The 22901-nt window shown below is 37.4% G+C and overlaps 1 protein-coding gene across 3 annotated transcripts; it reads right to left on the bottom strand.

The window, feature by feature from the left end:
• Positions 1-1344: 1344 nt before the first annotated feature.
• Positions 1345-20125, bottom strand: CARNMT1 (carnosine N-methyltransferase 1). Of its 3 annotated transcripts, none has more exons than XR_015261464.1 (8): positions 19760-20125; positions 16806-17001; positions 15657-15820; positions 8823-8963; positions 4177-4355; positions 3032-3141; positions 2025-2128; positions 1345-1735 (listed from the first exon to the last, which is right to left on the bottom strand). XR_015261464.1 is itself a non-coding variant. In XM_086770853.1 (8 exons), exons 1-8 carry the CDS (start codon positions 20095-20097, stop codon positions 1634-1636), a joined length of 1338 nt encoding a protein of 445 aa, XP_086626979.1. In that variant the 5' UTR covers positions 20098-20125; the 3' UTR covers positions 1345-1633. The 3 variants fall into 3 exon arrangements, 2 of the variants coding, with proteins under 2 accessions (XP_086626979.1, XP_086626978.1); XM_086770853.1 differs by having other exon boundaries at positions 3028-3141; XM_086770852.1 differs by having other exon boundaries at positions 2025-2156.
• Between the last annotated feature and the right edge of the window lie 2776 nt (positions 20126-22901).

Below are 22901 nucleotides of genomic sequence, written 5' to 3'. Positions count from 1 at the left end.
ACCAGAAGCCTTTATTCTCAGGAAGGATTCTGAGTAGAAGGGGGCACGGTACTGAACATACCTAGGCACACACTCTCTTATGCAGTGTTGAAATAATTAAAAAAAAAGTTGTGTTCTCCCTCCTTGCAGACTTTCAATTTAGGAACAAAGGCACAAATTTCTAGCCCTAATGGGAAAAATCCAAAGGCCAGTAACAGATCTATTAAAGACATGTGATTAGGACATCACTATTAAAAAAAGGGAATAGAAATAATGGGAAACAAGCCAGTGCTATTATGATAAAATATGAAAGAACTCCTTGATTCTTTATCATATATTTATATTTTGAAAAAAAATTCCGAAAACGGTACTTAAGGTAACCAATACATTAAGAAAACAAAATGGCTAACATGACACCTCCTTGCAGCACAGTAATTATTCATTAATGTTTCTTATGTACATAACTCTAAGTGACAGAACATTCAGCCTCTTGTACAGTATCATGGTTTGTAGATTAAATATTCACCTAAGCCACATCTGCCAGGGAAAAAAAACATTAGGGTAAGTAACCAAGAAGTCACTAAGTCACAAGGGTAAAGTGCCTGAAGTTACAAGGAAATTGTCTACTGTATGCTGACTCAGGTAGAAATGATTAGGTTACAGCACATATTTTTTTACATGTTACTTCCCCCCCCCGCTTTGAGAAACAGGGATTTTTCTGTTGCAGTACCTAAACATGGCACAGATAACGCAGGTATGTTATCAACGTTTGTTGTTTGGTTTTTTTTAAAAAAAAAAGAGCTCAAGGTGTAACATAACTTTCCGTTAATTATGTTTAACAAAAAATACTGTTTCACTGTTTTGGCTTAAGCAGTAAGTAGGTGACTCAAAATCAACATATTTTAAGACAGCAAAGCATCTAATATTTCAGTTTCAACACAAAGAGATTAATCAAAATTGGTGTTACTCCTGAATTGAGGTTAACATACTGCTTCTCTGTGACATGCTGCTTTTTCTTCACTCAGTATTCTGCTTTCACATAATATTTCAAATTGGCCATGGGTTCTGTGTTTTGATTAAATTTTTAATAGTGGCACAAAGATTAGAATTTGTCTAATAACCTACTTTGTTTCAGTTCCACAGAAAATGCTGCAACAGTTCTGATGGCTACTGTATCTATCAAGAATAATTTTATAACTTTCCAACCATTTCAGACTTCATAATTTAAGTATATGTTTAGAAATACTTCTCTAAATGCGAGAAAGCTAGTACAGTAAGTACCTCTATGCATTCCTAACATTAGAAAGCAGAAAAATCCCCATTATAAACCTATGAAAAATGAGGCAGCATATGTGGAGAATTAGCCTGGTTATGGCAAACATTAAGTTTTATTAACAATAAAATGATTTTGCTTTTATTTTTAATGCATTCCAAGCACAAAGACAGTGTTCGTGAACATTTTGCCCTCCACTTTCACGAGTATATTACAAATATGCATGGCATAGTACATGTCTGGATAGTAACAGAGATATTAAGAAAATAGACACTATCTAAATCCTATTAGGAATAAGAAGGCACCACTGATTTGAGGTTGTGTCCAGACATCACCTTTAAAGTCAACATTTTTTTTCTGACTGGGTTAATCAGACCACTCCTATTCTGGTTTTCTCACCACAAACAACACACATTCATAGTAGTATTTCATCATGGAGAGTTCATTCACAGTGTAAGTTGACAGTACAGATTCTTTCTCCACCTGAAAAAAAACCAGCAGTTTTCAAAACACCTTCTCTCCATGACCTATGCAAGTTTCTCTTAATAAGAAAGAAATTGCTGTATGCTTACTAGATTTCAAAGCCCATCTATAGACTTTTTTAAAAATGAGGAAAACAAATAATTTGCAACACACTTACAAACATTTAATTCTTCTGGAAGTTATTACTATATGCCATCATGTTAAATTAAATTTAAGGTAAAGGTTTATTCAAAGGAATTTCTCTAGTTTATACCAATACTACTCATTGCAAAGTACAGTATCGTCTTACCTCTATATGGAACCCATACTGCAGTATAACATTTTTTATATCCTCGTAGCTTAATTCTATAGAAAGTTCATTTCCCAAGTTTTCAAAGTGGTAAAGGAGAGGACCTAGAGTACAAAGATACAGTGGAAACGGCTATTAAAAAGACAAAAGTGTTTTAAAAGAAAGTGCAAAGAATGCATACATCCAGACTCCCATATTCAAACACAGACAAAATAATATATTTCTATCACTCAAATACGATTTTTATAACGAATTTCAGAATTAATGCAAAATGAAAACAAATTAGTTCAGCTACTTATTCAACAATGAAGTCTCATTTCTGACCAGACTCTATTTTCTGTATCTTTAACATTTCTTCAGTCTAGCTGTCTCTATAGAACAGAAGGCAAGGCATGCTGTGTTCTACTCGGGAGCTCTGCTTGCATTCTGTAACTGGCCTGGACTGGTGCAGTCACTGACTGACTAGTGATGGAACAGTTTCTACTACACAAAATATTTTAACTCCTGAGTTTTGCCTGCCATTCCTTCACCATGGGAGACTTAAATTGTCTCTCTTCTCTTGAGCCAAAGCATACATAAATCTAATTCCCAAAACTTCTGCTTAGCAGCATAGTACAAATTAGAAAACAGATTAAGAAAAAAATGCGAGGATGTATTTATACACAGAGTAAGTGCTATTTCTTAGAAAAACAGCAAAAAAAAAAGAATACAGGACACTACATTTGTCAAATAACAAATGTCTGATGCATGAATCCAAAACTTGCCACTGGGAAAGTTTACTTCTCTATTTAAAAATCACATGGTATTGACTTGATTGTAACTACCAAACATCTGGATATATTCTGAACACATCTGAGAATTTCCAAGCCCTAGATGTTTCTAGCTCTACAGAGTTTTCAGCACAAGATACAATAATCTGCACAACTCCTTTCAAATACTAGATGCCTGTTATGTTATGAAATGTAAGTCAGGGATAGCAGGAAAAGAGGTTGGTCACACTTGCCTACATTTATCCATATTCCTCCAGGCTTCAGTATTTTCCATATAGTATCAATGTAATCAATAACGTTATGTGCTGTATCTATGAAAAAGCAAGTTGCTATGCAGTCCCATGTATCTGCATAAAAAGAGCAAATTATAGAGAGATTAGCTTCAATGTTTCTACTCCTGCATCATTTAACCCTAGAATTTGTTTATACACTTAGTATTACTTTCAACTAACAACAACTGAAGGCTCTTTGTTTCATTTACAAGTAAATAAAATATTTTGGTTTATGCCAACAACAGTTAAGTTTGGGTTCATATGACCTACATATATCTGTGTGTATATAGACTACACACTCAAAAATATTTTACATATTTATTATTTATGCATTTGATAAAATTATTCATACATGCTATATATTATACTGTAAAATGTAAACATTATAACACATTTCATATAAATGAAGACCCAAGTGTGCTATTACTCACCTGTCCTGTGAACTTCATTACCACAACTGTTAAAAATACAACTACAAAAATACCCAGTGATTTTGGGCCTCTAGTTAATATCTATAACAATACAAGTCTGTACACTAAACTGTACTATCACAAATCACATTTTATTCAGTATTTGAGTATTTCTCCAACTGGTTTTTAATAGTGAATTTATTGTATTGACAGAAGTCTCAATCTTTTATAATTATCATCCCCATAATGTGCCTCTGAAATACTTACTACTGACAGTCAATAAGTATGTATGTTTCATTTGTAATTTACTACTACTGAAACAGTTTGCTTTGCTTTTACAAATGAAATGAATCAACAAAAAAAATACTCATATTTCTATTTTTTACACTAGTGACTAGTTACATTGTCCCCTTTGTAACATCACTTTTCTAAATCAAGTAAACCTTTCCATAACACTCCTATCCTGTCTTATTCTGAAAGAGACTACTGCAACAAAGATCTGTTAGGCAAGGAGGTATCTGTATTTTTTAATAACTAAGAATAAAAGAAAAGCCGATTTGGAACAAGAAAAATCTTGCCACAGTTGGTACTTTTTGCTCAATTCTTGTAGATAGAGTTCCCTTCTATCGTAATCATTACCCATAACAAATACTCTGGAGATACAATTACATGGATAGCCTAGAAGTTTGCTTTTACTCACTGCACTCAGAGTAAATTTCTTGAAAATCCCCTGCTGTCATAGAGAAGTTTGAACCAGAAGGAAGACTGTGAGGATCAACATCAGGGAAATAAATCGGACGTATCTGATCAGCAGATCTTCTGTTATTGCTAAACTGATGAATCCAGGGATAAAGCTTACATGAGTTAATTTCAGAGCATCTGCAAAATATGGAAATCAGCACAATTCAGTTTCAACTAATTGCTTATCTATTACCTAGAAATCTAGGAGTCAGAGACTTTCACCAACATCCACATTGTTTTGTGGATAAATTTTTGGAAAAGTTACACATTTTCTAAAGGACTTTTATCTAGTTCATAACACTTCAGACTGCCTATCTATTTATGAAATGATTAAAAAACCAATTTTACTCTAATACAAATTATCACCACAAAATAACTACCTTTTTATTGGTAAAATTTTTTTCTCCCACTCTTTTCCTACTTTTTACCATTTCCCTGACTTATTTCTCCTCGGAAAATGCACAAGATTCTTTTGTAAGATTAATGAAATTTGTGATTTAGTATATTCAGTAAAGCTAAGCCTTTCTGGGTCATTATTTTTTTCTATTAAAAAAAATTAGTAACATTAGTTCCATGAATTTTATTGGAAACATTTGTTCTCATTCTAGACCTTTTTGTCTTTTCCTAACCATAACCATAGGGGTTTTTGAAGCACAGCAGAACAAAAGCATTTTTCAGATGCTAATTGAAAGGATGCTTTTAGATTTTAAAAAAATAAATTCTGTTTTGCAAAGCATAGTAGCTTTGCATTAGATATCATTTTAAGTTAGTAATGAGTGTTGCAATTATGCTAAGTAAACATGTCTTTGTAAAATATAATTTGTGGATTGACCTAACCAACTAAGTCAACTCGTATTTAAAAAAGTGAAAAAAATCACATTAAAGTATAAAAAGCAGCTTTTTCCCATAGTCCTGTAAAATTGGTTTATAATTAAAAAATAAAGCCATTTTCCTTCAGACACAACAGAGGACACATCTGTCCCATAAAATACTTATCATCAAACATTTCATAAACTGCAACAATCTACTAGGCTATAGAAAGTGCACTCTTTTGGCTGGTGAACAGAAAACATCTGTGATAAAGTATTTGAAATAACATCTTTGACCTTCATGTCATATTTATCTTTCATTTTTATCAGTTAAAGAAATACAAAACCAACCCGTATTAGAGCAGTAGTACACTGCTTATTAATTGTCTCCGTATATAATAAATAAATATCAGATATATGCAGTCAAAGGAAAAAAAGCAGTGAAAAAGCCCTGTTAACACAGGCATAATTTTCTTCAAGAAAGGCATTTCTATTTTTGTTTAAAAAGAAAACAAACAAACAAAACCCCAAAACAAATAACAACAAAAAACCACCAATCCCCTCAACGCTGGCCAACAGAAGTTGTGTGTCACCCATTCTAGCATTCTCCATATGCTCCCAGTCAATTTATATTATCCTCAGAACATTTTTCTTTAACCATGAAAATTTCCCTATAAGCAAGGTAAAGAAAATAAGAGACGCAAGTAGATCAGAAAGGATTTTTTTTCTGAGCTATAAGGGAACACACATGTCTTCCTATTTTTTTTCCCCCCAGCACAAAGTACGTTCATGTAGACTTTGAACAGTTCCAAAATAAATTCCCAATTTACTATAAAAGACCAATCCCTCTCCATGTTAAAGCTTGAAAACCTCCCTTTCCAGCTTCAGTAATTTATACTTCAAAACTAAGTACTGTAGTCCTTTGTAATTCCATCCTTCCAATAAAAGATGTATGATTTTACATTATAAAAATGTAACATCTTTAAAGTGTGACATGCTTCACTTTTTTTCCATATGGGCCAGTCATTTACTGTTGAACATTGAGCCAAAGAGACAGTTCTGGAAAAGATTACTAGGTCAAATCTTACTTCTGACCACTGATTTAAAGATAAAATGCTGTCCTGGTTTCGGCAGGGATGGAGTTAATTTTCCTCTCAGTAGCCGGTGTGTTTTGGATTTAGTGTGTGAAGAATGTTGATAAAAACACTCTGATGATACGAGTTGTTGTTAATGAGACCAAGGACACTGTCTGGCTTTCCAAGTCTCGTTAAGGTCTCGTTAACATGCAGATGCGGGAAGCTGGGCAAAAGACAGACAGAATAATTGACCCAAACTGGCCAAAGAGAGTATTCCATGCCATAAACATCATGCTCAGTATATAAGCAGGGGTTGCCCATGGGAGGGGGCATCCATTCGGGCACCCTTGACATCCTATTCTTCTCTCTTGCTTGCTGGCATCATTCCCTCTACCTTGCTAGCTTGCTCTCGCCCCGGTGAGCTTGCTGCTCAGTGTCATTTCCGTGATCACTGCTTGGGACGGGCTGGGTCGGGTCATTCGGATATCGGGTGCTGAGAAATCATACGTTGTTAATTTTGTATATTTTATATATATTAATATCCTTATATTCTGTTATCTTTGTAGTTTTTATTGTTTTAGTAAACTGTTTTTATCTCAACCCATGAGTTTTCCTTTCTTCCCAATCTCTCTCCCCCATCTCGCTGGGTAGGGGGAGGTGAGTGAGAAACTGTGTGGTGACTTGGGCTAAACCACCACAAATGCTTAACTGTTTTAATCTTAAGGCATTCATTGACATGCAACAAATACAATTAAGTAGCCTTCTAAAAGTTATAAGATTTATCTAAAATTACATTCTTTCCATAAGGTAAAGATTAGCCGATTATTAGCATGAATTCTACTAATTAAAGCAGCTAAGCAACACTCTGTTTTGCGGTCTAAAACCTAATACTGTTAGCAAGTCTAATGCATATGTACCTCTTTGCTAAATATCTTACGTAAACAGGAAACACCACATGAGCATTAGATGCTAAGAATGATTTCTGGCTTAAGCTAAGCATGGATCTTCAGAAGCATTCCACATACAGGCCAAAGACAAATTACGTAAGGAAGACAAAAAACATGTCACCACAGGTAATTAGGGGTGAAGTTAACTGTTGGTTTTGAACCACTATGGCAGCTAATCTGTGCTGCCAACAATGGTAAATGAATACTTTTACGCTGCTTTGAATAATTTCAAAAGTTCCAAAAAGGGTAAGAGCCAGCAGGCCTGTATAGCTGTGGATGACAAGAATGTGACCTCCTTTCAGTAACTGCAACTGTAATATGCAGTTTCAGCACTCAGTGAGAGTAATGTAAGAATAATGTAAGAAAAAGAAGAAATAAACCTCTAGCAAATATCTATTTTCATCATATTGACTACTACTGTTTTAAGCAAATATGCAACAGCCATAACAAACAGTGTTTTGCCCTAGTTGTTTTTGAACAGTAAGCTATAACAGATTTAAGATCACCACAGTTTGCTGTGGATAATCAGTCTACAAACAGGCCTCCAAAACATCATGATAAAATACAATGCAATTCGATAGTTTAGGTATTTTCAGCTAAGGTGCCTTCCAGTACCTAAAGAAGGCTTTAAGAAAGACAGGGAGAAACTTTTTAGCATGGCCTATTGTGATAGGACAAGGGGTAATGGATTTAAAATAGAGTGAGGTAGATTCAGATTGGATATTAGGAAAAAATTGTTTACAATGAGGGTGGTGAAACATTGGCACAGGTTGCCCAGATTGGTGGTAGATGCGCCATCCCTGGAAACATTTAACGCCAGGCTGGATGAGGCTCTGAGCAGCCTGATGTGGTTGGAGATGTCCCTGTTCCTTGCAGGGGTGTTGGACTAGATGACCTTTAAAGGTCCCTTCCAACCCTAACTATTCTATGGTTCTATGATTTCAGATTGAAGAATGAGTGCACTGGCAAATTCTGTGTCTCTGAACTCGGTACCAACTCCCCCAAAAAACAAAACTTCCCCTCAGACTCCCTTCATACTTGTCCAGCCATCAGCTTCCCATCCTCTTTGTTAAAAGAACAGTTGCATGTGGTGCCTTCTCTTCCTTCTGTCAAGTTCATTATGAAACAAATAATCTCCAATGCAAGTGACAGAACACCAAATACAGAAATGTCACCACTTAATCCTATAAAGTTAAATTTACTACATTCAAATTTAGTACCTCAGCATAACTGTAGAACTATTAATTATATTATTTTAGCTGTTACTTAGTGACAGGACTTGCTTAAGAAGTGGCTCAGCATGCTTCCCTGGTTGTTTTTAATGTCAAAATAGTGCCTAAAATTTTAGTATAGAATGTAACATTTTAACAGTTTTCCTCTGTTATTTATCACCACCACTAAGTACCATGCACATATTAAATAGTCCATGTTTGTCACCAGTGAGATAGGTGTGCATTTCACAGAAAGACATGTGAAATAAATTTAAAAACCTATTCAAGATTATGCAGAAAATCCGTGGTAGACTCTAGAGATTTTAAGGCTCATAAATTGAAAACCTATGCTTCTTGCTATAATTTTAATAACTCAGATACAATACTTCCTCCCTCCATTTGTCCCAGTGATTTTTTTTTCATTAAAACATTATAAAAAGTGGATGTGTCCTGTGTTAGAACTTATAAATCTATTATTGTGAGTTTTATTTATTCAAATTTTTAACATTACTAATTTTGCCTCCTTAGGTTTCAATCAGCAAGTAAAACATAAGCTATGTACCTGTTGAGTACAAAGTTAGAAGAAAAGAGCATAAAGAGACTCCATTCATTTCCTTGGCAAGCATAACCGAGCATAGCTATCTCCCACGCCAATCTACCTAGCCCAGCACCAGGTACCAGGATATTAACTTTGGAGAAATCCCTGCAACAGAACAAAAATAATAGTTAAGTCTTTATCTGATACCTCTTAACAAAACTTACAGTGGGCCAGTCAAACACTTTTTTGCCCCCATATAATAAGATATTATAATGTATTTCTTGTATGACTTTACTTTTTAAATGCAAACTAAGCCAGTTCTGATCAGATTGGTTAACTATACAGTCAAAATAATTCACAAAAAAAAAACCCTCAAAAAACATATACAACCCTCATTCAGAATACAGATCATAATTACAAAACAATTATTTTTTTCCTGAAAAATCTTAGTTATCAAGCCAAAAATCTCTTAAGTGTATTGAAGAAAGCACATTATCATATAGCACCATTTATTTTTCTATGAGGCATGCTAATAACTAGTAAATATTCTAAAAATCTTCTTGGTTACATCACATAAAAAATAAACAAGTGTTTTGACATCAGAAACACATTAGACTTGCATCACAATGCATTCACACCTTCAATAATGTTCACATGCCAAAGTGAAAAGATGCTTCATCTAATTTTTCAGTTTCCACTCGTGAACAAGACTTTGTAATTTCATATACCAAAAAAACCCAAGTGTGAACACTCAGACTACCCTCCCTTTTGCATGTCACCTTCAAAGACAAAACATACGCGTATCAATTTATATGCAACTGAAGGAAGCCACAATCAGCACTTCCAAACATATGAGGAAGTAAAGCAAAAGCAAAATGCAAAGCCTTAGACTACAAAAAAAAAAAAAAAAATCAGGATGCCAAAAAGGGTTCAAAAGAGTTAGCATGCTGTACAAGCATGAAGACGAGTGAGGGAGTTATGTACATTTTGAAAAGCAGTACATTTCTGAAACAAAAGGAAGCATTATTCTTTTCTAAAGGCCAAACTAACAATTTTAACAGTGCCTTTTGGTTTGTTGCTTAATCATGTAATTAGTGAAGCCTCTCAAATGAAAAAATCAAAGTTGTTCTCATTCCTGATTCTCATTTCCATTCCATTACACCTTCAGATTAGTTATTTTCTGAGTAACCAGAAGCAGGAAATCAAGATTTTGCTATTACTAAAGACCAGTCCTGTGAAGCAGCCCTTCTCCTTACCTCTCTTCTACAAGGAAAACCAGAAGAAAGCTAGTCAGGTCTTACTAAAAGAGAAAGATGAATTCAAGGGAAAACTACTTGCTCAAGACAAAATTTTTAAAAATAGGGACGCAGAAGAAGAAAATCCACTTTCTATGAGAAGCTAGAACAATCTCAATCTTACAGCTTTTTCTATTCATAGTGGTATATCTATTCACTGTTACTTGAAATACACTTCTAACCTAATCTATTATTTCAGTCCTTACAATTTAACTTTATTTATAAAATACTTAGACTAGCTGTACACATATTTTTGTACACCCCTGTGGACGCTTCTACAATGAGTGGATTAAAAAGCCTTATGCCGCTTCCAAGATTATCATACACTGATTAGAAAAGATAGTTTTCTTAAAACAACCTAATAACAAGGAGCTATGCACGTGTAATAACATTTTGAAATCTGCACCTTTATTCATTTAAAAAAAAAAAATGAAGTCTCTATCAGGCAAGTGAATTGATTTTAAATTGCATGTAACTGTCTTGTATATTTTTATTCACAATATAAAGCTTTTGTATCTCTGAACGGATTTTCACGATCCTCTCAGAAAACGGTTGATTTCAGCTGCACCTTCCTTTGCACCTTTGTTAAGGGACTGAAGTCTGTCTGGAAACTTGTGAGCAATTCCTAACTATACTCTTTGTGTAGTTTGTTAGGGACTGGTGCTGGCCACCAACTTAGTTTCGGCATGCTGAGAACATCTAACAGAATACAATATAATAAAATCTGAGCCCACTAACATTGACAGTAACCCTCCGAAATGGTTCAAGAGCATTTTTTTTTTTTAATTTGCAATGAGAGTAATTAGGTATGTGGCAAACTTATTGTACAAGTAGTGACTATTAATAGTGTCCTGATGTAAAAAAAAATGCTCACTCTTTTTTCCTTTTTAAGATTTAAAAGGAATTGTTAGTGACAAATTGTTGACAGATTTAAAAAAAAAAAAGGTATGAACCCAGTGGTAGCGGAAGCACTCCAAATATTATGCTAATATTTGAATCATTAGAACAGCTAAAAATTTATTTATCTGCCTTTTTTTTTTTAATGGCTAAAGAGTCATAAGAGAATTTAGGAGGCTAGAAAAACCTGTTTTCATTAGGTAGATATGTAATTGCAGCAGTAGCAAAGAAAATTAAAAAAAAAATCTCAAACTGTGATAACTGATAATAACCCAAGGTTATCCACAGTGAAACTAGCCAGTAGCAGCAGGATTTCTATGACACAGATCTAGCACTGGTTAGGAACATAAATGGGTATCCAACAAGTACCTATCATAAAGCTGTGTGGTAACACAGAAGAAAACACTGGCCTATTAACCTGACAGGTGTGGGGAAAGGAGGCTAGCCAAAGAGCAGGAAGAGGGCTGCATGGTACTGTTTGGCTTAACTATTGAAACTGCAGCAATTTCTTAAAAAGATAGTGGAGAAATATCAGAAACTACTAAAAATCTGTCGAGCCATTATTGTACTGCATTTTGCAGTGTGATATATTTTCAGCTTTTAGAAGTTTAATGCAATTAATAAAAGATTTTAACTTGGTATCCATTTTTGAAGGGAAAAATTATGCAAGATAAAAAGAGGCTGCTTCTTTAATGCCTATTGTACTTTAACGAAAAATGATGGTGCTGAAGGTGTAAACTTAAGTTCAGCAAAATAAAAATTAGTATGTGTGATCAAACACAAACCTCATTTTCATAAACTAAACAATTCAATGTTGGCTAATGATAAGAAATTAGAAGAAATAAACAGTCCATGCAGAGAAGACCAGTGGAAACATTAGCATAGAATCACACTGTGGGACTCCTTCCTTCCTGATGCCTTATCTCTGTAATGTAAATTTAGATAGTGAACAGATCCAATTCTCAGTATAGTATTTTTCATTATTTTACTATAATCACATCTTCAGATAGTTTTAAAAGACAACTACTTTTCAAATAAAATAATGAAGGTAGGTAAAAAAACACAATCATTTGAAGAGCAATTCTTCTCCAAACTTAGCAGCTGAGGTTTATGTTCTTCCATGTAAAGATATGCAAAGCCTTGAGTGGCCTGCAATAACACTGAAGATATACTTTGCTCTTAAATACAATGTTGAAAGCAAAGTTTAGGCTAAGCACAAATTGTGACAAGATTAAAAAACCTGCAAGGACAGATGTACTTTATAGAAACAAAATTTGAATAAAGCAGAAATTTTATCATCACTATAATTGTGACTGAGTGCATGAAAGTACAGTGAAGCTCAATCTTAGGACTAATAAGCTATGTTTTTTCAAATAAAAAGGAAACTAAGCACTGGTGACTTCTTTTAGGCTGTCTTGTCAGTATCTTGGAAAATGCAATCAATTGCTGGACAGTGTGACAAATTTAAATTTCAAGTTATAGGTGGTTCCGTGGGCCATATTAATGAATAAAAGAAAACTTTGGAGAAAATACTTATGTTTACTGTACCTGGCCGTGTAATAAATTAACTAAAAGCTTAGCTATCTCTTTGGTTCCTTTCAGACAAGAAGCTGATATTTACATTCTTTCACATAAGTAGGAAGGGTAACAATAGAAATGAAAGAACATAAAGACAAAAGAAAAGGCAAATTAAAAAAAAATATTGGTATGCTTATTTAGATTTTCAACTTAAAGCATTTTTATGGGGAAACATTAATGAACACATTCCATCAAGAAATAAAAATGTACTGTTTTCTCCTACAGAAAGCAGTGATCATGGTTCATTCAGATCGAAGAAATCAATGAAATTAAAATGGCTTCATCAAAAGGTAGACAATATTAAAGAGACACTGTGAGCTGAATCACAATTCAGTTCCAACATGAATAATGCAGTAAATCTATCAGTTCTTCAGGAAGACCTTGTTCTCATGGGGCTTCACTTAAAAGTGCTTTGTTGACCCTACTAACAGATTCTGTGTTAAGATGCTAAGCAGAAAGAAGGAATTATTTCTGAATAGGAATGGGAGGCAGAAACAGTTTTTGCCATTTTATTTTATTTTTGGATTATAGTCTTGTCAGAATACTGGACTGAAACACAAGGTAATGGTAGCACTGTCCTGGTTTTGGCAGGACAAGTACCTACTCAGACAACTATTCTAATTTACAGCTGCTTTCAACCACTGCTTGTATCTCTTCTGCATCCCAGAAGAGCAAGCATACATAGAGCACGTCTTTGCATATCAACTGAACCAATACTGGCCAATCTTGCAAAGAACAGCAACACAACATGTGCATGCATGGAGCAAAACATACTTGAATAGTTTTAAAAATTTAAACTCCTTTTTTACATGATTCCAATGCATGTAATCAATACTGTTAATACACAATTTTAAATAGAAACTGAATGTACAATTCAATTGAAGCCATTAAAAAGTAAAAGGTGACTCATACTGACAGTTTTAAATGTAAAATATTTATTTCTCCATCTTTTTCAGTGCAAAATACATCTAGAGAAAGTGTTTCTATCACCAAGTGCCAACAATATACTTCTTCTCTAGCACTTTCATTTCATCATCTCAGGAGATTTCAGCACTGTGCTACAAACTCTTGAGGTTCCATCTACAGCCTGTTTTCCTGCATTAGTGCCCACAGCCAGTGGTCTCCAGAGGAAACGGACTTTGCTACTATACGCACACACCCAGAATAACTTGACTATCATCAGTTCAGGCCCTATCCATCCCTTCAAACTGAAACAACTGCTCCCCTCCAAACCTGTAAAAAAGGAACCAGACTGACCAGTTAAGCCTGGTAATACACAAAGAGAACAGATCCTTCTGAATGACACTGACTCTTGCCTCAAACAACTAAGTACACCTGAGTAGGAGTGCCTCTGGTCACTAAGAAGAGTGAGCTGATGACAGTAAGTAATAATATATGAGCAGTGAACAGATTTTACATAAGTGCTTCTACAGCTCCATAACGATCATGAATGTTTAGCTTTTAAATAGGCAGGTATGTAATACATACTTTATAGATTAAAAAAATATTTCATTTGACAAACTTAAACTTGTAGTAGAAACATTTTTCTATACAGGGATGTTCTGAGATTTCTGTAGAGACAAAAAAAAAACCAAACAACTTAAACTGGTATTTCATAGCCATCCCAACAGGGACAGAAGCACTGTCACATTAGTTGTGTTTGACAACAAACAGAATTCCTAGTAAAGAAGCACAAAGCCATCAACTTCATATTCATCCAGTCTGTCACCACATGTTGCTTCCTAATACCAGCTGGAGATTTTGAAATCGAGTTCACTGATGATAAATGTAGAAGTGAAGACAGTCCAACTTCAGTCATTTATCTCTAAGACTTGATGTAAGTTACCTCTCCCATAAACAAAATGCTTTAAAAGCAAGCATACAGAGAAAAAGGTGAACTGCTATCTTGAAGATTAGAATTATTACTTTCAAAACTGTGGCTTTTCCTACAGATCTGCATATCAGAGGTACATCAGGTAATCTGTAGTATTTAATTCATTTATATCTTATGTAGGGCACTATTTGCACTAAAAACACAATGCAGAAAGTTCACCTTCACGTAAAATATCTTCAGTGACCACCTTGAGAGAAGTTAGTCCAAGGCAAACGAGAAACAAACCAACCATATCCACTCCATGTTCTCCCACCACTAACAGTCTTTACTAGTAAAAATTAAAAGATAACTAGAGGAACGTATTTTCAAATTGGTACAAGTGCATTATTAGCAATTGCTGAGAAAAAATAAAACCACCAGTAACACTTAACTATATCAAACCTAAGTTCTGACCTGTTACATTTACAAGTACAAAGTTCACAAATTTTCCCATTATTTGAATGTTAAGTTTAAACTGAAATGTACTGCATGATGACTGGGCTAACTAAACAGCAGAACCATTAAACAATGAATTCTTACAGCCATAGTAACTGTAGATTCAACCAGTATACTTTAAGTCACCTAAAATACTCCACATAGATTACTATTTTGGTGGTGTTAACAAGCCAATGCAGTTGCAAAGCTACCCTCACCCACGTAGCAGAGGTTTTTTAAGTCTTGCCTTGTAACATCTGTCCGAAACCAAGGCTAGAATTAAGTATTTGCAAGGCAAATTCTCAGTGCAATAAAACTGCACTAGAGGTTAAAAGTAGCCTTCCCTTCTTTCTCCTTCCACCACTAAGGGCAATACACATACTTGCTGCAATCATAAGGGACCTTCCTTTTATCTGCAGCACACACACTTTGAGAATCTACTAACCTGCACACTTTACCTCACTGAGCACATCTGAATTAACCTCACAGCCTCCTGAGGTCTCTTACTTTAAAAGCTAACAGATATCCCATTACATCAAGCTGCAGAAAAAAAAAATCATTCCTGGTTTACCTGGTATTTCTTCGTGAAGTTTATGATTATGCTGTTTTCCAACACCTTGTACTAGAAACAAAAACTTTCTGGATTGAAAAATAAATGCCACTGCATTCACATTAAATTTCTATACTTCTAAATCCAAGCTTTTAATTACCCTATAAAAACTTTGTTACGATTTGTGCAACAGTATTCCCACATAAAAATAAGGCTTACAACACTATTACCATCTTTCTTTTGGAAAGTTCTTTACAATTTCACTAATGATTGGCTGGTAGCAGGAATCTCTCTCAGGCTTTCCCTCTTCACTCCAGTCTCTCACAAATTGTTTCAAAGTGGATTTTAATTTATCCATGTCAAATGTCGAAGCTGGTGTAATCTTCCCTCTTCCCTGATTAAAGTGGGAGGGAAAAAAAAAAGTTAGTGGAAAATGTACCAAGTATCTTTAGTCTTAAAAAAAAAAAAAAAACAAACAAAACAACATGTAAATTATAAACAGACAAAAGCCATGCTATAAGGACTCAGGAGTTTTAGATGACAAAGCACTCTCCTTTTACTCCTGGGACCAGGGCTCAAGTCCAACCTAGAATCCTAAAGAAATTGAGTTTGCTAGTGCCAGGTTCCACATCAAAAAAAACATAGTATGGCACAGCAAAGCACAACTGGTAGTCCTTATTCAAGAAGGACCCAGGGCTTAACTAGTGCAGAGGCTGAACTGCTTACCCCCACCAAAGGATCCCTTTAGGTACTGATGAGGCAACACTGAGCAGTTCACATTAGAGCTGCCCATTACTGTACTTTGCCTGTAGATACTAGAAAAGGACTTTCAGTTTCCATCTCTACCAGTCTTTTAAGTCTGAGTGCAATTTTTTTTAATAGAGATCCCACACTGAAAAAGCACGTAAGTAGAGAAAAAGTTTTTACAGATGATAATTAAAAATACTTGTCCTATCTAAAATTGTAACTGATGTACAATGCCATAATATATAATAACCTACAGTGAGACAAACAATACCATTTATTCTCTACATAGTTAACTGAAAAAAAAAATTTAAAAACATAGCCAGGGTAGAGCTAGAACTCTGGAGTGAAACACTGCTTTTTGAGAAATAACAGTAATCACTTATTGTAAGATTCACAATTAGTTTTCATAAGAGTAACTATAAGGACTAACAACAAAGAGTTTTATTAAACATCCACTCTACAATATGTGAAAGACAAGAGTGAGAAAATGTAAGCAAACAGGAAGAAAAGAGAAAAGAAAGCAAGCAAAAAGAAAGAAAAGTGGAGGCCTAAAGGTGTGAAAAACAAATGTAGAAAATCCCAAAGCGTACAGAATTTAATTTTGGAGTATGAAAAAGTCCATTTTAACATACGTCTTCTCCATATTCTTTATTTTCAAACATATGAACGCAGTCATTCACAATGGTCTGTAGTATCTCTTGATTATGATCAATGCACTTCCGAATCTTGTCAAGGTGAGGAAGGAATTGAGGAAGAAGACTTTGTTGGTTAGGTGGGAGAGATTTAAACTGCCTCTCTGTTCTGTTCACTCGTTCATGCATATTCGTTCTAAAAAGCAAAAAGTTTAAGGTCTTTAGATATTTAAGAGCAATACACACACTAAATACAAGTAATTAACTCTAAGCTACTCCAATTACTATTATTAGGGGTATTTTTTTGACACAGGAAGTGATCAGACTTTGTAATTCCTTACCAGAGAAGTTTTCAATAATTTTTTAGGCAAAATGTTTGTTTTAAGATCTAGTTCTGTATTACCACTCTTTTAAACATGTTGCAGTTTAAGAGGACCATTGTTTTCATCTTGCAGTTTCATCATCAGTCACTCATTTCCAGCACATGTGATCACTACCTTAATACATGGACCTACTAAATTTAATGACTAACCAGTGCCCAAACCCACCAAAACCAGCCAAACTGTTTCACAAATCCAATTTAAATGTAATGAATATCTGAATGCTATGGTAAACTTTGGCTACATAAATAACAAGATGTGGAGTGGGAACAGAGATCCTCAAAATCAATTGCTTCTGAAAGAACAGTCAAAGTCACAGCTGAACCATACTGGAGTGCTGGCAACCACACCATCATCCTAAACTACCTTTTTTTAACAGCATACTCCCCTCAAGTATGGCTACTGTGAATTTGATCATATAACTGATCCAAGCTGAAAATAACTCTTACATTTCCCCAGAATAAAAGTTCCATTAAAAAGATGAATCTAGTGCCAAAAGAAAGAGGTCTCTGCTCATCTGCTCGTTTCTTTCCTTGTGTTCTAGCACAATGCTCATTTAACTTGCTAACCCTGAAGAGTCCTGTATAGATTTTGCTAAATTTGATTTCTGTCAGTTTAGCAAGTCAAGTTGGCTGAGCATAGTCATGACAACTCTCTAGAGGTCATAAAGCCAGGACAAGGGATACTGCCTCTTTTGGCAGCAGCAAATAATTTTCTCAGGTCATGTCATAATGCAGTTTCTGAAACTCTTATGTCAGCGTACAGCAGCACAGAGTTGAAAACTGGCCATCCAAGAAACTAAGGTGCAGTTGCTAGAGTTTTACTTGCAACTTCAGTCTGGAAATTTGACCAGCTAATATCACCAACACTGCATATACACTACTGAAAAGGGCATGTTCACTGCAATAGCTAGATCGGCTTAATAGAACATTTAAGAACAAAAAAACAGAGAAGCAACAATAAGAAAAATAAATCGATCTTCTATATAAACCACATCAACTTAGCTTAACATCATGGTCTTTAAAGTTTTGTCAGAAAAATTCTTTCGACTATAATTCTGCATGCTTTCATTTTGAAATGCAGGCTTCTAGCAGAATGAATAATTCACTGAAATCAGAAGGACTACAGACAAAGAATTAAGTTAAGTCCATATGTTTCCAGAAGACAAGAACTCTAATCTGGACTCATCTGAAAGCAAGTTATTGCCTTACTCATAGAGTTTCCAATTAAATTATTCTTAACTTCCAGGATAGGTAATTCCACTTAAATTTGAAGTTATTTCTTTCAGGCTGAGGTAATTTAATTCAATTTGTGTACTGGAAACTTGAGTCATATACTTTTAAGTGTTTACAGAAACTGAAGTATTCAAAAGCAACCTAGAGTGACAGCTGAACATGAGGTTGAGAAAGATGTTCCCAGCTTCTAAGGCCTGAGGACACAGCCATATGGCTGATGTAAGTAAAACACAGTTGGCAGTTGGCTGTTGTGTTATTTGTGATAACTAACAGAAAGTCTTTGGAAGAGATATCGACATGTCATCTAGACCAGCCTCCCGCTTAAGTACTAGTTCAGGAAAAAAAAAAAAAAACCAAGATACAAAAACAGTAAACCGAAGAAAATATCACGCACTCCTTCCAAGAACCTCACCGTCACGTAAAAGTAGTATTTGTATTACACTGACAAAAAAGGTCCAGCACACAACTGATTCACAGGACAGGAACTTGTTAACTGAAGTATACAAACATGTAGTGTAGCTACATCCCAAATCTGCTTCCCAAACCCAGAGTAACAGAAGGCCAAAATACTGTAGAGGGAATACAAAATACTGTAGAGGACAGGACCTTTTCAGCCAGTCCCGCCAGCCAGCACGCAACGTGAGCGACTTTTGTTTTCCCTTCCATTGAATGGATTCAGATATAAAGTCGGGTCCCCCTCCACCAACACTCTCTCTCATTCCTACGGGACCATCAAGCGCTTTTGTGATTCAACAAATGTCTGGAAAGCCAAATGGCTTTGGTAAAAACCAAATGGCATGTTAACCCTATCAACAGGTCTTATCTCTTCTGCAGATTAACACGTCTGTCAAAAATTTCCCCAACAATCGAAACACCGTTTGCATTTCTTTGGCAGCAGGAGCTCTTGTTTTGAGTACTTTATAGCCCCTTAAAGCATTTTTTCTTCTAACAAGAGACCTTTGATACCATTTTCAGGTGCGCCGTACTTTGAGATAGTTTGGGTTTTTTTGTTCGTTTGGTTTTGTTTTTGTTTTTCTTTTACGCTTCCTGGGTGACAAAGGCATTGAGGCGACTTTGTGCGTACCCTGAAAGGGAAGGGGGGTAGAGATCCTTCCCTGACTCAAGCTTCCGTCCCTGGCTAGAGGCACCGCGCTTCCCACGGAGCGCCGAGCCCGAGAGGTGGCCACACGGCAAGCAGGGAAGAGCCAAGAGCTCCGGGAGCCAAGCGCACTGACGGCCAGTTCCCGAGCCCCGCCGAGCCCGGTGGGTGACAGGAGGGCGCGGCGGAAGGGCGGGGACGCGGGCAGGACCGCCACACAGGGCGGCAGGTCTCGGTTACCCGTAGTATCGGAAGGCGTTGATGATCCTCCGGAAGTGCTCCCGCTCCAGCCGCTCCTCCTCCGCCTCCACCCCGGCTGCCGTGGCCGCCAGCGCCCTCGGCTCTTGCGGCTGCCGCCTCCGCCGCTCGTCGCTCAGCGAGGCTGCCTGCTCCGCCTCCGGCTCGCCGCCCCCGCCGCCCGCGCTCTCTCCCGGCCACGACAGCTGCTCCCTCTCCGCCTCGTGGCCCCGCCGCAGCCCCCTGCGCATCGCCTTGGCGGGCGGATCCCGCTCGCCCGGCGGTCGTGGCGGCAGCGGCCCCGGCTGCGCTTTACGGGACACGGCGCACGTGGCCGACATCCCCACAACGGCCACCGCCAACGGTCGCGCCGGCCGCGCACGCTCCCTCGCTCACTTCCGGCGCGGGGCGGAGAGAGAGGAAGGGCGGGAGGTGGCCCGGAGCGGGCCGGCAGGCAGGGAGTATCGCGAGAAGACGGACGGCAGCAGGTGCAGGCGCAGTCCCGTCGCGAGGTGTGCGGCGGCCGGTACGCCGGGGGCGTCTTTTGCGCGCGCGCGGTGGGCGGGTTAACGGTACGCAACGAAAGGCACAGGCAGCCCCCCGGAGAGTTTTTAAGATCAGTGCCCTTGCCACGTGCGCTAGCCCTCACAAGGAGGGGCGGAAAAGCTCGCTGTGGAATAGTGCTGGCCCAGCCTGCGGGCGAGGGCACGCTGGAACCCCTTTGTGTCTGAAGAGGATGCCTGCCTGCCTAGCTCCTCTGGAATCCTCACGCAAAAATTCAGGAGCACAAGTTCAGCAGTTGAGGAACCCCCGCTCTCGCTCGGCAGGCCGCAGGGCTCTGCCTGGGTGGCTGCTCCAGGTCGTGGTTGTTGCTTGAAATTGAAAGTAACTCTGAAACACTTAGAGTATGTTCAGAGAGGTATAAGGTCAAAGATTTCCACAAATCAAGCACACCTACCGGGGTTTTCAGTTTATGTTTATACATTAAAAGTTAAAATACCACACCTATCTAATACATATTCATTATGCTGAACAAGCACAACAGTTTACCTCTTTGACAGTCATCCCAGAGTATTTTGTGCCTTCATAGGGTTGAAGGTCAGTGGTGGTCTCAGGTGGTCGTTTGGGAAAGAGCACCCCTACGCCTCTGTCCTCTTAAGAACACCAGAGTTCTTGTTTTTCATGCTAATATCTTCTAAGAAGTCTTTAGGTGTTCTTCATCTGATGTTTTTTAGCTTGCTACCCAAGTATTTCTTAAGCATTATCTATTGAAAACAAGTCAACTTCACATATAGTCTAAACAATCCTTGGCTAAAATTCATACCACAAATTCCAGGTTAGTTTTTTAAATCCTTGAATTATATTCTGTCCTAAAGTGATTAATCTATTTTATAACATATATTATTTCTATTTTATCTAGATGAATATATGTATTTGAGGTAACATGGGGAGGTACGTGTCCAGCCCTGTGCAGCTCCCAGCCACAAGCAGCAAGGTGGCTGTACTGGCAAGAGGCAGGAGCCAAAAAGGGACCTGTGCAAGTGCTTCTGTGCCAAATTAAAGCCAGATTATGCTTCCTGGAAACAAGCACGGGGACCAGCTGCTGGGAGAGAAAAGCAAGGACGCAGGTTAAACAGTGTCTAGCAATGCATGAGTCACTAGACACTAGGTTTCCCCTCCACAATAACACACTTTCACCCTGAGGACAATTGAGCACATCCTCCACCTGACAAATCTTGTTTTACTGGGTGCTGACACCCTCAGTGTCTCCTGCCGCAAGCCACCATGCTCCTTTCCAGTGGGCTTTGAGAAGAGGCAGCTCCTACCAGAGAGCCTGCTTTGTAAAGGCCCGTCCCTTTCTCAGTTTGAGAACCTGAAGAGCACTGTCCTACATCACTCTCCTGTCTAAGGACATGCAGGAAGTGTTTGTTAGTCTTTTAGTAAACCACATAGCGTAACAGCAGAACAGGAGAGAGAAGTTTTTTGGCACACTGCCCGTCTCTTTGTGGAAATAGGACCATGAGCCTCCTAATGGAAACACTGTCACTTTACTCCTAATATTTTACTCTCACACTACTCTTACTCTCTTGCAACTACGTTAACTGACTGGAAAATTTTGACTCTAAGGGTGTTCCGTGGCAGTGACGGAGATAAAGCACAGACGTTATTCCCAGTTGGATGGACAAAAGAGTCATTGTTTCCAAGGGCACAGTTAGTGGTTTCCTAGAATAGGAAACACTCTGTATGTGACAAAACCAACACCTGAATCAATTATGTGCAGTGTAAACAGTTAGAAATTCAGCTTTTACACCTAACTTTGAGGGTCAGAGAGGGAGCAATAGCTGTGTGAGATAAAAATCTTGTTCTTACTACATTAGTGTTTATGACTACTGCATCGTCATGTCCTTTCCATTATTTTGACATAATGAAGGTTAAGAAAGCACCTTCTTGATGTCAAACTAATCCTGTAGTTGCATTTCTGCGGTTCTTATGTATAAGCCATTAGCCCATTAGCCTTCTGTAGAACACCACCACTTCTATCATCATGATGTTTCTAAAGATAAGCAAGACACATAGCAAGGTTTCCTTTGGCTACGACAGCCTGAAGTTGCAGCCAGCAGAATGTGAGACCGCTTCCCAAAAAAACATCTTTTATTCACAAAAAGAACCACAGGCTCCTGTCCTGCTGCTCTCCTCAACCACTTTACAGCTAGTACAGCCCTGGCTGTCAAAAAGCATCTGCCAGAGGCAAACCAGATTTTTCCTGTCAGGGGCTGTACCACCTTCAAAGCAAAAGCATTCTACCAACATATCAACGTTGCAGGGGAGTTCTGTAAAATTTAAAATGGCACCTGAAATACTTTATCTCCCAAAGAGACTCAGCAGAGTTTATTGTCTTTTCCCACTAAGGTAAACTGCTGTAGCAGCCGGCAACTTAGGCACCACAGGTGAGCCTGGCCAGTTTCTGTAGTCCATCCGTGGTATAGTCCTGCCTGCTTCTTTCTTCCAACCCTAACCATTCTATGATTCTATGATTCTATGAATTGTCAAAGATCTCTGGCCTGTGCTGTAACTACAAGCTGCTGAACTACAGTACCATGTATATATTGATTGATTATTTACACCACAAATGCATAAATCTATA

Source organism: Chlamydotis macqueenii, chromosome Z (assembly GCF_036417535.1).
Source record: "Chlamydotis macqueenii isolate bChlMac1 chromosome Z, bChlMac1.mat, whole genome shotgun sequence".
Taxonomy (NCBI): domain Eukaryota; kingdom Metazoa; phylum Chordata; class Aves; order Otidiformes; family Otididae; genus Chlamydotis; species Chlamydotis macqueenii.
This window is presented reverse-complemented; position numbering and strand designations above follow the sequence as displayed.